General features: G+C 63.1%; 1 protein-coding gene across 7 annotated transcripts; it reads right to left on the reverse strand.

The window, feature by feature from the left end:
• Positions 1-1,931: 1,931 nt before the first annotated feature.
• On the reverse strand, positions 1,932-11,056 carry GCGR (glucagon receptor). Of its 7 annotated transcripts, none has more exons than XM_029211023.1 (14): positions 10,431-10,548; positions 6,147-6,316; positions 5,892-6,051; positions 5,098-5,205; positions 4,895-5,016; positions 4,703-4,809; positions 4,473-4,629; positions 4,226-4,385; positions 4,093-4,153; positions 3,743-3,812; positions 3,330-3,418; positions 3,055-3,193; positions 2,935-2,976; positions 1,932-2,572 (listed from the first exon to the last, which is right to left on the reverse strand). In XM_029211023.1, exons 2-14 carry the CDS (start codon positions 6,204-6,206, stop codon positions 2,351-2,353), a joined length of 1,497 nt encoding a protein of 498 aa, XP_029066856.1. In that variant the 5' UTR covers positions 6,207-6,316; positions 10,431-10,548; the 3' UTR covers positions 1,932-2,350. The 7 variants fall into 7 exon arrangements, with proteins under 7 accessions (XP_029066856.1, XP_029066854.1, XP_029066857.1 ...); XM_029211021.1 differs by having other exon boundaries at positions 6,147-6,434; positions 10,431-10,532; XM_029211024.1 differs by lacking the exon at positions 10,431-10,548 and adding an exon at positions 10,223-10,422.
• Positions 11,057-13,833: the final 2,777 nt, after the last annotated feature.

A 13,833-nucleotide genomic window follows, 5' to 3' on the forward strand; every position in this document is an offset into this window, starting at 1 on the left:
TATTGTAGTCCATGTTTTCTTTTTTCTTGGTCTCCACACTCATTTTAGTAGCATGCGTGTGGGGAGACACACACACACACACACACACACACACACACACGTACGTGCTGGGTGGTTCCCATGCATTCTTTTAGGGGAAGTGCCTGAGATTTGGACTGGGGTGGAGGTGGGAAGGGAAGTAGAGATGGGGAAGGGGCAGAGGGCCTGGAGTGTTTGTCTTCCTGAATGGAGGGTGATGCTGTGTGGGTGCTGGGCCCTGCGTTAGAAAGTCAGGTTCCCCCACCATCACACCTGCAGGACGGCCTGGTCAGAGCCAATGTTTATTGGCTGGATGAGCCCAGCCCCTTCCAGGCCTACACCTCCACTCCTGACTCCACCGGCCTGCTCCAGTTCCCTTGGGGACAGGGACAGGGTGAAGGAGGACAAGGGCAGAGGGAGTCAGGATGGGGAGGGCTGTCAGGAGGCCCCTAGGTGAGCAGCACACCCGCAGGGCAGTCACCAACCCTGAGCTCAGCTGGCGTGAAGGAGAACTTGTGCCCTCCCTGTGCTAGGCTTCTGGGCATGGAGGGCTGGCAGGGGTGCCCCTGTGGGCAGGGGCTCAAAGGAGCACTAGGGCCTAGGGAGCCTGGGATGAGAAGTGACCTGAAGCCTCAAGATCAGGGGTCTCAGGTCCTCAAAGGTGCAGCCAGCCACACTGCCTCCCTGCCCTGCAGTCCCGACCGATCATAGTAACATCGCATCCCACCTGGGCCACAGGAGAGCCCAATCTACCTTAACTCACCTCCTGCCCCTCCCTCCCTGCCATATCCGGTGGCACGAGGTGAGGGCCCCCTCAGGAGGGCCCCAGTGCCTGGCAGGTGAGTAATTCTATTTACCTTTCCTGAGAGGCCTCCTGTCCTTTCATTTGCTGCAATTAGCTCAGCTCTGCCTAAGCGGCTCCAGCCCACGTGGCTGGGCAGGGACCGTGGACACCCCCCCCCCCGAGTCCCCGCGGTCCCCCCCCCCCCCCCCCGCCAGCTCCTAGGAGCAGGGCCGCCTGGCTGGCCCATTTGGCTTGTGCTCTTGGCTTCTGTGGCCCCTTCCTCTTTTGACAGTGCCCCTGCTCCTACCCCCTTCCACGCATACCCCCCACCAGGCATCATGACACCGGACACAAGGGGCGCTCTTGAGGGGTGACTACAGTCCTCGCACTGCTGCTGCACTTGTCTCCACCCTCTGCATCAGATGCACCGCGCCCCGGGGGGCAGCTTGGACTCAGGGCGCACCACCTGGCTCTTCCTGCATGAGTGCCAGCCCTCATTGACTGCCAAGCAGGGTGCCCACCCACCAGGCGACGGGCGGCACCCTCGCACACAGCTGCCCTTCCGCATGCGCTTGGAGCAGCAAGGACTGCAGTGATCCTCTGTGAAGTGGCTATGCTGGGCTGTGCCGCAGTCTTTGGAAAACTGGGCTGCGCCTGCACCTGGACGGTCTCGATTTTGGGGTCCATCTCTCCCCGCTTCAGTCGGCTACATGGGCTGCGGATTGCTGGGGTGGCTAGAGTTGGGATGAAGCAGAGGCCAGTAGAGGACATCCAGTTCTGGATTATCTAGTTCTGGATTATCCAGTGATGCCCTTGCTGGGCCTGAGTCCAGCCCCGGCTTCGGCTCTAGCAGGGAGCCAGGGATGTTCATGTGGGGTTGGTAGAAGGACTGTGATGTCGGTGGCTTCCCTCGGCCATTGACGCCCTTCATGCCCCTCTGCGGGCGAATGGTGACACTCCGGGGGTTGAGGGGCCAAGACTGAGTGGGGCCCGTCCACTCTGGCCCGGGGTGGGGGTGAGCCACCACCCCCCACCCTGGCACGAGGGCTGGGGACGGCACGTGCTGGTGGGGCACCACCAGCCACCACTCACACACACCCTCAGGGATTCCAGCTCCAATTCACCTGTATGATGGGGCAACAAGGAGAAGTCTAGAAGGAGCAAGCCAGCACGGGCCATCCACGGCTACTCCCTTCTCACGGGGAGGCCCTGGGCCCAGCTGGCCCCTCTCCTCCAGCCCAGCTCTCCACCCAGGGTGAGCACAGAGCTCTTTATTGTTGGAGGACACATGTTTTCTCTAACTCAGACACACTGACACACACGGGGACACACGGGCATGCATTCACAGAACAGCTTCCCCGCCACCCCCCCTCCCCCACCCCTTGGCACAGAGCAGGTGCCCCTCAGACCACCACACTGGGGACATGTGGACAGCAGGGCGCTGTCTGGCTCCCACGCTCTTGCCTCTGTTGGGCATCGGTTATGGATTGTCCAGTGATGCCCTCTCTGGGCACCTGAGTCCAGCCACAGCTGAAGTTCCAGGGGGCTTCAGAAGGGGTTCTCAGCCAATCCAGGGAGGCCGCCAGCCAAGTGGGTCTCCGTAGAGGGGTCCTGGCTAGTCCTGTTGCTGCCACCGCCCCTTGAGAGCAGCAGCTTCTCACTGGGGGGGCCACCAGTGGGTCTGGCCGTGTGGCTGCCGACATGGCACTCCTCCTGCAGTGCTTTGCCCTCGCGCCAACGATGCCAGCGCCGCAGCAACTCCGACTGCACCTGGGGTGGGCAGGCGGGTCGGGCCAGTCCCAGGGCCTGCCCGTGCCACCCTCTCAGGATCCCCAACCCCCTGGCCTTGAAGGGCTATGTGGCGCCCTGGGTGTGGAGCCAGGCAGGCTCTGTCACCACAGAACGCTGGGGTCTGGGAACACCTGGGGACCCCCTCACCCTCAGGTGCACTCCCTGAGGACGGGCTGAGGCTGACCCATCTCAGCAGGCCTGACACCCAGTGTCCTGGAAACTGAGCCCAGTAAGTGCAGGTGGACACGAAGGGCTCACACCCGAGGGGTGGGGCCAAGGTGTCTACACTCCCCCTGACCCCAACCCCAGCGCTGGTTCCAGACCCACACCCCCCCACCTACCTCCTTGTTGAGGAAACAGTAGAGAACAGCCACCAGCAGGCCCTGGAGAGATGGGGGAGGTCAGGGCTGCACCCAGGCTGGCCTGGGAGTTGGGCGGTTGGTTAAGGGGCGGGCAGGCACCTGGAAGGAGCTGAGGAAGAGGTCGAAGAAGAGCTTGGCGGAGCGCAGGGTGCCCTGGGCATGCTCGTCGGTCACAAAGGCAAACACCACCTCGTGGACCCCCAACAGGGGGATGAGGGTCAGCGTGGACTTGGCCAGCCTGCGGGGGCAGAGACTGAGCCACCAGCCCAGCACCCCCTGGGGCTCTGGTGCCCCCCACCCCCACCTACACTCCTCTGGCCCCCGGGGTTCCGCAAGCCGCCTGGCGCCCTCCCACTCCCAACGCCCACACCCACCGGAATTTGCAGTCAGTATAGCGCATCTGGTGGGCTTGCAGCTTGGCCGCCAGGAGGTGAAGGATGCGGACGAAGATGAAGAAGTTGATCTGTGGGTGGGGGGGACACAGCTCAGGGCAGCTCTTGGCCCCCACCTGTCCCTCCTGGAGGTGGGCCTGGCAGCCAGACAGACCCTGGCTCCTGGGGCCCTGGGGCTGTGGGCACCCAGTCAAGGATGGACAGCCTGGCCCAAGGCCCAGGGCGCCAGCCAGTGTCCTGGGTGAGTGCCAGGCCTCCCTCCCTGTCCACCCAGGCAGGATGCTGTCTGTCTCCTCAGGCTGCTGCAGGCCGATGAGGAAGGAAGGGGCTGGGGGGCCAAGTCCAGCAGCCTCCCGGCCCTCCCTGCAGTGCCAGCAGGTGCCTCATTTCCTCACCAGGATGGCCAGGAAGACAGGGAAGCGCAGGATCCACCAGAAGCCCATGTTGTCATTGCTGGTCCAGCACCTGCAGGGTGGGGCCTGCTTGTGTCCTGGCAGCCTCGTAGCCCCCCCGCCCCCTGATTCCTTGGGATCTAATTAGTGCCTCAGGAAAAGAAGGGAGATAATTACCAATGACCTCCACCCCGGGGAACCAGGTTTGCTTAGTGACCCCCACTGCCTCTGGCTGGAGACCCCTGAGCCACTCCCACACTCTGAGCCACATGGCCATTCCCCACGGGGCCAGCCCAGCACCTCCCAGCCAGGAGAGGCGAATCCCCCTGCTGGCCCGCCAGTCAGATACTCACTGGATGTTCTCAAACAGACACTTGACCACCACCCAGGGGGTGACGAACAGCATGGGGGCACCTGTGGGGGAGAACAGCTGTGGTCCCGTGGCCCTGGCCAGCCCGCTGGCCCCCTGCGCACCGGCCCACTCACCCCAGCCGATGCCCAGGTAGAGGGGGAAGCAGCTCCTTTCAGGGATGGTGGCGAAGCTCAGCAGGCTGTGCAAGTACACGCCCTCCACCAGCAGCCAGCAGTAGTTGGCCACGACGCCGTACTGCATGAACACCGCAGCCACCCGGCAGCCGGCCACTGCCTGGCCGCGGGGGCAGCATGAGTGCGGGCCTCCCAGCTGCCTGCCGCCCAGGGCCCGGAGGCCAAGAGGCCGGATCTGGGAGCTCACCCCGTCACTCAGCCAGACGCTCACGCTGAAGTCGTCCCCAATCCTCTGGCTGTAGCGGGTCTTGAGCAGCGTGTCGATGACCAGCACAGAGCTGGCCTTGAGCACGAAGGACGCGAACAGGTTCACGTGGATGTAGTTTCGGGTGCAGTGCAGCTTGCTGTGGGGACAGCGAGTCAGGCCCCGCCCACCCTGCCCGCTGGGGCCCCCCATGAGCAGGGCGGTGGGCATACCTGAGGCCCAGCAGGATGGCCAGGGCCAGAAGCAGGGCCCCCAGGGACAGGGAGTAGCCCACGGTGTACATCACCTGGAAGCTGCTGTACATCTTGGCCACCTCCTTCTGCAAATCGCAGTGGCCAGTCAGGGCTGGAGAGGGCCATCTTGCCCCTCCCCACAAGCCCCCACTGCACCTGCCACGGGCTGACCTGGACCTCAAGCTCCTTGTCGTCCATCTGGCACTGGGAAGCATTTCGCCATGGCTGCCCCCGCGGCCCACGTACCCACTGCCCATCAGGCCCACACCTCTTGAAGACGAGGCGGTGCTGCACTGCGGGGTCAGGCTCTGGTCAGCTCCCCGCCCCTGGGCTGAGCCCCCTCTGCCAACCCCCCACATCCCTGCTGTGGTTACCTTTGTGGTGCCAGGGCAGGTACCAGGGGCAGGAGATGTTGGCTGTGGTGTTGGGAGGGGTGTCCGGCCAGCAGGAATATTTGTCAAAGGTTCTATTACAGACCAGCTCTGCAGAGGCGGGGACAGGGTTGCTCCTCAGCAGGGCCTGGCCTGCACAGCCCCCTGTTGTACGCTCTCTGCGCCCCAAGAGGCAGCTTCCCAGATCTCCCTGACCATCCTGCCTGCCCTGGACGCCTCTGTCCAGCCTGATCCTGAGCTCCAGCTCTGCCCGGCCACCTCCCCTCAGATACTCCGCATCTCCACCCAGGGCCTTCCCTCTTCCTAGTGCCCTTCTAGCAGCACTTCCACCTCTGGAGGCTGAACCCCAATTCTGTTGGCATCCTTCTGGGCCCAGCACCGGCCCCCTCCCTCCCCCAAACAATGGCTCGGCCTCCCAGGCAGCTCCTCCCGCCCCAGTGTCTCTCTTTGCACCTGAGTGGTCTTCAGAACTTGCCCAGAACGCTGTACCTCAGTCTGCCTGAGCACTCCAGATAATGGCTCATCTCCTTCCCCCTCACCAGCCCTGGTGCCCTCTGCCTGCCCCTCTCGGTCCACCTCCCCCACACACTGTCTGCCTCCTGGGCCACGAGGCTTTGCTCCATGGGAGGAAAGACGGTGTCCAGGCCGTGGGCCTGAGGGGTGCCCAGCAGCAGGGGAGGGGCACGAAACACCCCAGTTCTGGGGCATTTCTACCGTTTCTTAAATGTCCTGGTCTGTGGCCCTGGGCTAGCTTTTCTATGGCTCAATTTCCTCACCTGTAAATGGTGGGTGGGGGTTGCGGGGACTGCACTCGGGCCGAAGGCGGGGCTCACCAGTTGGGGGGGGCAGCAGGCTCAGGTTGTGGAGACACTGGTCGCCATAGAGCTTCCACTTCTCAAACAGGAAGTCCATCACCTGAGCGGAGGGGGCCTGCGGCTGGGGGTACAGATGGATGGACAGAGGGGACAGACTGGCGTCAGCAGGAGGGGCAGGCAGGCTGGTGGGACAGGGGGACTGGCAGCAGCGCTCACCTGGCAGGCCAGCAGCAGAAGCAGGAGGAGGTGGGGGCAGCGCGGCAGGACGGGGGGCATGCCTCTGGGCAGCTGCCCCCCACATCTGGCTGGGGTTGCGCAGCTGGGGCAAAGAGGTCCTCGTGGGTGCACTGTCCTCCGGGGGCTGCTCAGTATCAGAGCAGCAGGGTCTGTGCAGGGACACCCAGGAGTGAAGAGGCCCAGCTGGTCTCCGTTGTGATCAGCAGGGTGTCCTGCTCCCCTAAAACCATCCCTCTGAGTCTCCGAATCCTACTAATGAAGTGAAAGCTGGGAGGGAGGGGATGCCAGAAATGGTCACTCTGCCATTGGCAGGTTGGGGGTCTGGCCCTGCACCTGGGGGTTCTGCTCAGGGTCCTGGGGGCTGCTCCATCTCACAGACCGTGGCTGTCTGTGTGGCGGCTCTGACAGTCCCAGAGCCCCTCTCCTACATGTTGGTTAAGCGGCCCCAGTCCTGCCTGGTCCCAAAGATGTCAGAGGAGGGAGCAGCCTCCCTAGCTGCCCAACTCCTGCCTTCGGCTCTCGCTATTTTTCCCACCTATTCTTAGCTCCTGGGAAAGTCAGCATGGCAGGCTGGGGCAGGGTACCAGGACCATCCATCACTTGGTCCCCAGGGGCATGGTTATCAAGGTGACCCTGGGCCAGCTCCCAGACTTGGCAGGGGCCAGGAGTGCCAAGCATAGGCTTAGGGTGGTCCCTGTCACATCCATGCCCCCTTGCCCAGGACTGGGGTGTCTAGGTGCTCCCTTGGGCCACGCCCAAGACTCCGGCCGGGCTTCCTGGGTCCCATGGGCCATAGCACACAGGAAGCTGCAGCGCATTCCTTTGAGATTAGCGCTGCCAGCTGCCGGGGGGCTCAGACACAGGACCCCTGCCCTCGTGGTGCCTGCAGGGGGGACCTGAGGTGCCTGGTCCTGTCCGAAGCCTGCACTGGGGGCATTAGCAGCCCCGTAAGTCATCGTGTCACCGCTTCCAGAGTCCGTCTTCTGATCCACTGAATCCCACAAGGGCGGTAGGAAGGGGCTTCCTTTGGGGCCTAGGGGTGGGGCCCCTAGGAACTACCCATGCAAGCCCCCTTAGGGCTGTGGATGGCATCCTGCCACAGAGTGAGCATGTGATGGACCGATGGATGGACAGATGGACGAAACTGGCTGGCTGGAAGGCAGTGCCTGGGAGAAGCCAGGGAGAAGGTGGGGAGGAGGGATGCAGGCTGTGACTGAAGGTGGAGGGTTGCTGGACAACCCTGGATCTCAGCCTCCTCCCATCAGAGTCCAGATGGGCCCTCATGGGGCCAACTCACGTGGGCTCCTCTGTGATCCACTCCTCACCCCTAACGGGACCCTGAGATGCCACCACATGGGGTGGGCACCTGGACCATAGCCTGCTGTGGGGCTCCTCACCCTGGCCCTTGGGCCACAGCGCAGGTCAGGCCTGGTGAGGCAGGGCCCAGTAGTGGCTGGTCCCCAGGCCCTGGTCCAGGTAGAGGAGCCAGAGCGGCGGGCCTTCTCAGGGGAGTAGCCCCCAGGCAGGTGGAGGACAAGGGGCAGTTCAGGTGTCCCCAGCCCGAGGGGCCTTATCTCCTGATTCTTATCAAACAGCCCGGTCTTCTGCCCTGCCCTTGCCCACCGAGGCCACGGAGCCAGGTGGGTGAGGACCACTGTGACCAGCTGCTGGAGGAGGAGAGGTGGCTGGGAAGGCTCAGGGAGACAAGGGCAGCCTGGATGGCTAGAGGCTCTGGGGGCAGGGCAAGGGGAGAGTGACAAGGGATGGCTGGGGTGGAGTAGACAGTGGAGATGCAGGCAGGGAACATGGGGAGGAAGGATACTGCCCCCTGCCCAGGGGCCCTGCAGCCGGTGGTGAAGGGAGGATGAAGCTGCGGGGATAGTCCAGTGAGGAGCTCCAAGGCAAAATGTCAGCCCCTCAGAGTCCAGCTGGGGTGTGGTGGCCAGGCTGTGCCTCAACTTTCCCATCTGAAAAGTGGGAGTTCACCTTGCTCACCTCCTAGGGCTGTTAGGAGAACCCAAGGTAGGCGGGGCCACACCCAAGCAGCCTGCCTTCCAGCTAGGGGTCAGTTAGTCTGGGAACCACAGAGAGAAGCTGAGCCCCGGGGTAGAGGGGAGAGAGGGATGGGCTGCCCTGGGGCCCCTCCTTCACTGCCCCTCCAATGGCAGCCAGAGCAGAGGAGTAGGGAGGCCTTTCCATAACCCCTACTCCCATCCCTGGTCTGGTATGTGGGGCTGGGAATCCTTGAAGATTCACCCCACACAGTTCAGCACCTACAGATCACAAGCTGGTACCCCAGCTCAGAGCACCGGTGGCCCCACGTCCCTAGGGATCAGGGCCTCAGCACCCCCCAAGCAATACAAGAGGTAGAGGGTGAACCTCTCACTAAGTCTCTGACAGAAACACAAGGGGCAGAAGTGGATGAGGCTCCCATGCCTGTCAGGGGAGTACGGGCAAGACATCTAGACACTTCTCTGAATCAGGACTGGGCAGAGTGTGGGGCTGTGGAACGACTTGCAGCTGTGCAAGGCTGAGGTTCTAAGGTCCCTGCCCTGAGCACCCAGGTGTGAGGCTGCCGCCACAGGAGCGGGGGACGTTGCAAGGCCCAGTTCTGGTCCCGGCACCAAGGGTAAATAATTCAACTTCTCAGAGCCTCGGTTTCCCTACTTGAAAAGTCCCTGCGTCCTCAACACCATGGAGGACAATGAGATGTGCCACTTGAAGGGAAGGACAGATTATCACGTGCAGGCCCCCTCCCTTCCGTGGGGGACACTGCAACCCCAGAGGCAGCCTGCCAGCCCCAGGGATAAATATCCGTTGAATGAGTGAGGGCTGAGGCTGGGGTGCGGAGGTGCTGCTCCAAGCCTCCCATTGGCCTTGGCGTCAGGGCTGCCATTTTCCACCTTATTACCCTCCCCGGCACGGCTCGGGAGCCGGGGGAGGCGGGGGACTACGGGCCAGGGACCAAGCCTTCTCCCTTCATGGACCTGGAGGCTTCGCTCCCTCTCTGGCCCTGGACTGCACCTGCCCAGCACAGATAGCTCAGGATCAGAGACTCTTGGCGGAGTGGGAAGGAGGGCCAGCTTTCCCCCGGCCCCAGCCCGCCCCCTCCTCTCTTTCCCAGCCCCCTCTCTCCACCACGGGCTGGCTGGCCGGCGCTCTGTCTCCCCGCCGGGCAGAACACACCACTCCTGGGTGCTCAAAGCTCAGTTGTTTTCTCCAGTTTCCCCTGGGGATGCCCCAGGGCTCCCAGACCTGCAGCTGGGGGAGGGGCCCCCAGGATGGGTGGATCTCCATGGAGGAGAGCGGGGCGCTGGTCACCCCAGCTCCTCCCAGGATCTGAATAGGTGTGGTTGTGGCCTACCAGCCTCTGATGGGTATGGGGGTGGGGGGTGTTTGTGAAACCAGAGCAAGTAGCGGAAGGTCATGGCCCCAGGGCGGGATCAGGGGCCACAGGTTGTTGACAAAGCCTGATTCCTGCGTCCTCCTCCCACTCTGTGGGGGCAGGGCGGGCCTGGATGTGGGCCAGGGTGCTACTCCCCCACCAACCCTCATCCCCCAGCACAGGAGGGCCGAAAACAGCCCGGACAGGTCCTCGGAGGATGCGGGCGCCCAGACCTCAGGAGTCAGTCCGTTTCTGGTGGGGGCAGAAATCCTGCGACCCAGAAGTGTGAGTGGGGGCCGCCGGAGAGGAAGGAGCAGGCAGGGCAGTGACCTGCCCTCCCTGCGGATCAAAGTGACAAGTGTAGCCTCCGCGGATGACGCCCCTCGGCCCCTCCGGGGAAACCCGGGTAACCAAGATACTGCTGGGGAGCTTTGGGAAGCAGAGGCCAGCTGGAGGGAAGCAGGGCTGCCCCCCGCGCCTCTGGGGGTGTCTCCGAGGTTCTGTGTATGCGCGGGAAGGGGGGGGCGGGGAAGGGGGGTGCTGGAGGGAGGAGTCGGGAGCGGAGAGGGGCAGCAGGACAGCGCGCCTGGCGCTCACAGACACCCCACCCTTTTCCCCGAGACGCGCTCCCCAGGGAGGAGAGGACGGGGGAAGCGCTGAGACCCCCAACCTTCTCGATAGTGCGGAACCAGGTTGACCGTCCGAGCTGGAAGGGCGCATCCTGGGGTTGGGAACGGGGTGTCCGACGGCGATGAGGACGGCGACACCCAGGGCCCGAGACCGCCCACCTAAGATAGGGGTCCACGCCGGCCAGTCCCGCGCTCCCGCCTTCGGCCCCCGGCCGGGAACGTGTCCTCGAGCCTGGCCCAGGTGCTCACCGCGCGCCGCTCCGGCCGCTTCGCGATCCCCGTAGTCCTCCGCGCGCACGGGTTAGGGGCCGGCCGCCGCTCGTCTCCACGGCGCTGCCAGATCAGGGTCGGCGCCGGCTCCGCGCCCGCGCCCCGCGCCCCGCGCCCCGCGCCAGCCTCTAGCAAACTTTCCGGCGGCTACGCTCCGCGGCGGCGGAGGGAGAGGAGGAGGGGGCGGGGGCGGGGCGGGAGCGGCCCGAGGGTCCCCGCCCGCGCCTCCGCCCTCCTGCCGCGCCTCGGGGAGCGACTGCGGGCCCGGGAGCCCCTGCCCGCAGACCCCTCCCCGCGCGCCCGTGCCCGACTCTTGCCTTGCGGACTCCTACCCCACGGGGCCCTCCCCGCGGACCCCGCCCCGCAGAACTCCGAACCCAGAGCTCACTCGGCAGACCCCCGCCCGGGCGAACCGGGCCGGCAGACGGCAGCTCCCCGCGGGGACAGCAGCGGTGGATGGACAGGTGCGGTGTGTGGCGGGCGCGCGGCCGGGCGTGGGGGCTGTGACTCCACGCCCCTTCCTCTCGTCTCCTCCGCGTTCCCGGGCCCTCACAGCTTCTTTCCCGGGTACTGATTGTCGGAAGGACTGACCCCTCACTTACCCCGCACCGTGGCTCCTAGGCGAACCTCCCACCGCGCCGGAGTGGAGTGGGGGGCCAAGGCGGGGAAGGGCGGCCCCTGGGGTGCCTCTTTAAGCCCGAGGGTCCCGCGCCATCTCCCTTAAGCACCCTCCAGCACCGTTCATCCAACAGCACAACCCCTCCCTCCGGGACCCCCCCCCCCCGCGCTCCACACACCCCAGCAGTCAGCCCCCAGTGACCGCAGGGTCACCAAACCTCATGCACACTTTGGGGCCTCATCTTTCCTGGCCTTTCAGTATCTGGGGACATGGATGGTCATGCCCTCCTTCTGGAAAGTTCTCCCATGGCTCTGGTTTCCAGGCTGGCGTTCCCACCTCCTTCTCTCTGCATTCCCCTCCACTTTCCCTTGGACAGTTCCTAATGTTCCCACTGCCAGATGCCCAGGACCCCACCAGGACCCCTCTTCCCTGACCCTTTCCCATCTCCTGAATGTACTTCCTCTGCCCACCCACCTGCTGGACTCCTGGCAGGGATCTTGAGGTCTCCAGTGCATCACCAAATCCTGATTCTCCCTCTCGCATTTCTCTGGAATCTGTCTGGGCTACCTCTCCACTGTCAACCACTGTCTGGCCACCATCACCCTGGGATGCCCTCCCTGGCCCACTGGGTCAGCTCTTTTGTTAGATGCTGTCCTGTGTTTGGGGCCCTTCTCCCTACTGCTGTTTTGGGGGACATTGGAACCCGTGGTTCTCCCCTACCCATGGCTCCCCCCTCCGTCCAGCCCCCAGAGCAGAGCTGAAGCTGGTTCCAGCACCCTGTGACATACCCACAGGTAGCTGGTGCTTGGTAACCTGCCCTGCCACTGTCTGAAGGCTCAGGAGGAGGGGCGTTTCTGGGGGTGCCCTCCAGACCCCCATTCTTACCAACCCACCTGGAACCCTGTCCCCAGAGCAGCCTGTTTTGGTTCAGGCAGTCGCCAGAAGACAAAGGTCAGAAGCAAAGGTCAGAAAGTCTGGGCTGCTCGCATAGGGCCAAACGCGCTGGTGCTGGATGCAGGTGCTGGGGGAGGGGAGCTTTCCGAGATCCTCCTCCCCCTTCCCTTGCACCCCTCTTCCAGCTCTCCTCTCACTTCTCTTGGGGCAGGGCACCCGTACGGGCAACAGAGATCTGTGTAGGTGCCCCCTACTCTCCCTACAGCTGTGATCTTGGGATCTTGCTTGTGATCTGGGTGGGCTCCTGCCTGTGAACAGGGTCCCTGGCACCACGCTGGGTGGCTGTGAGGCTCAGGGGAGAAGCTACAGGTTCTTCCCAGAGGTGGGATAAATCTGAGGAGCTGGGAAGGTCATCCCTGCTGTGTGACCTTCAGAGAGGCCCTTCCCTCTCTGGAACTTATTTTCCTGAGGAAATTCTGGTTGGGTGGAGGCCCAGCAGCCTGGGGGAGGGGCTGGGTGGCCCGAGTTGGGTTCTAGCAGGAAGAGATGTGAAAGAATAAATGTAGAGTTTATTCATAAATGTATGAAATGGGGGGGGCATACTTGAAATGTGTGGACACGGTGGGGAGCAGAAGGGGGAGGGAGAGGGAAGAGATGGAGGAGGGGGTGCCTTCCTGGGTTGGGCCACCTTTATTTACATAACTGAATTCATAAGACATAAATAGAGCAGAAACTGGGAATGAAGGGGGCTGGGCCTTCCCACGGAGCATTGGAGGTCTGGGAAGTGAGGAAGGGGTCTGTCCATCACTGAGTCCCTGAGGGTCCCGATGGGGGTGGCACCCTGGAGGTGTGCTGGCTCCTGTGTGCCAGGGCAGGCCGGGGTTGGGGGCTGCCGTCCGCAGCCACAGGAGTGCTGCTCCGTGCGTCTGCGCTGTGGGCTCTGAAGAATACACCAGCAGAGCTCGGTTCAGGCATCTGGCCGAGTGTCATGAACTGGTACTGCGCACAGAGCCTGGCAGGGAGACCCAAACACCCCAGCATCGAGTTCTGGGCGGGAGATGTTGATAAGTGGCCAAGAAAGAGGTGGCCAGATTGGGTGGTGCTGGGCAGAAACCCAGGGCAGAAGGACCCCGCAGCGCATCAGGACCCAGAAAATGTGGAGCTGCAGGAAAGGATTCAGGGGGAAAAGAGATGGTGCCCCCAGACAGAGCTGCTGTTAATGTCGCAGGGTGGTTCCTTTCAGGTCTCTTTACTGTTGCTTTTTTTAAATTAATTAATTGATTTTGGCTGCGTTGGGTCTTCGTTGCTGCATGCGGGCTTTCTCGAGTTGCGGTGTGCAGGGGCTACTCTTCGTTGCGGTGCACGGGCTTCTTATTGCAGTGGCTTCTCTTGTTGCGGAGCACGGGCTCTAGGTGCGAGGGCTTCAGTAGTTGTGGCACGCGGGCTCAGTAGTTGTGGCGCATGGGCTTATTTGCTCTGCGGCATGTGGGATCTTCCCGGACCAGGGCTCGAACCCGTGTCCCCTGCACTGGCAGGCAGATTCTTTTTTTTTTTTTTTAATTTTTTTATTTATTCATTTATTTAGTTTTTGGCTGCATTGGGTCTTCGCTGCTGCACACAGGTTTTCTCTAGTTGCTGAGAGCTGGGGCTGCTCTTTGTTGCGGTGCACGGGCTTCTCATTGCGGTGGCTTCTCTTGTTGCGGAGCACGGGCTCTAGGCGTGTGGGCTTCAGTAGTTGTGGCTCGCGGGCTCTAGAGAGCAGGCTCAGTAGTTGTGGCACACAGGCTTAGTTGCTCCGCAGCATGTAGGATCTTCCTGGACCAGGGCTTGAACCTGTGTATCCTGCGTTCGCAGGCGGATTCTTAACCA

The sequence above is a fragment of the Monodon monoceros genome, unplaced genomic scaffold (genome assembly GCF_005190385.1).
Source record: "Monodon monoceros isolate NGI ecotype Baffin Bay Population unplaced genomic scaffold, NGI_Narwhal_1 Super_Scaffold_9, whole genome shotgun sequence".
Classification (NCBI taxonomy): domain Eukaryota; kingdom Metazoa; phylum Chordata; class Mammalia; order Artiodactyla; family Monodontidae; genus Monodon; species Monodon monoceros.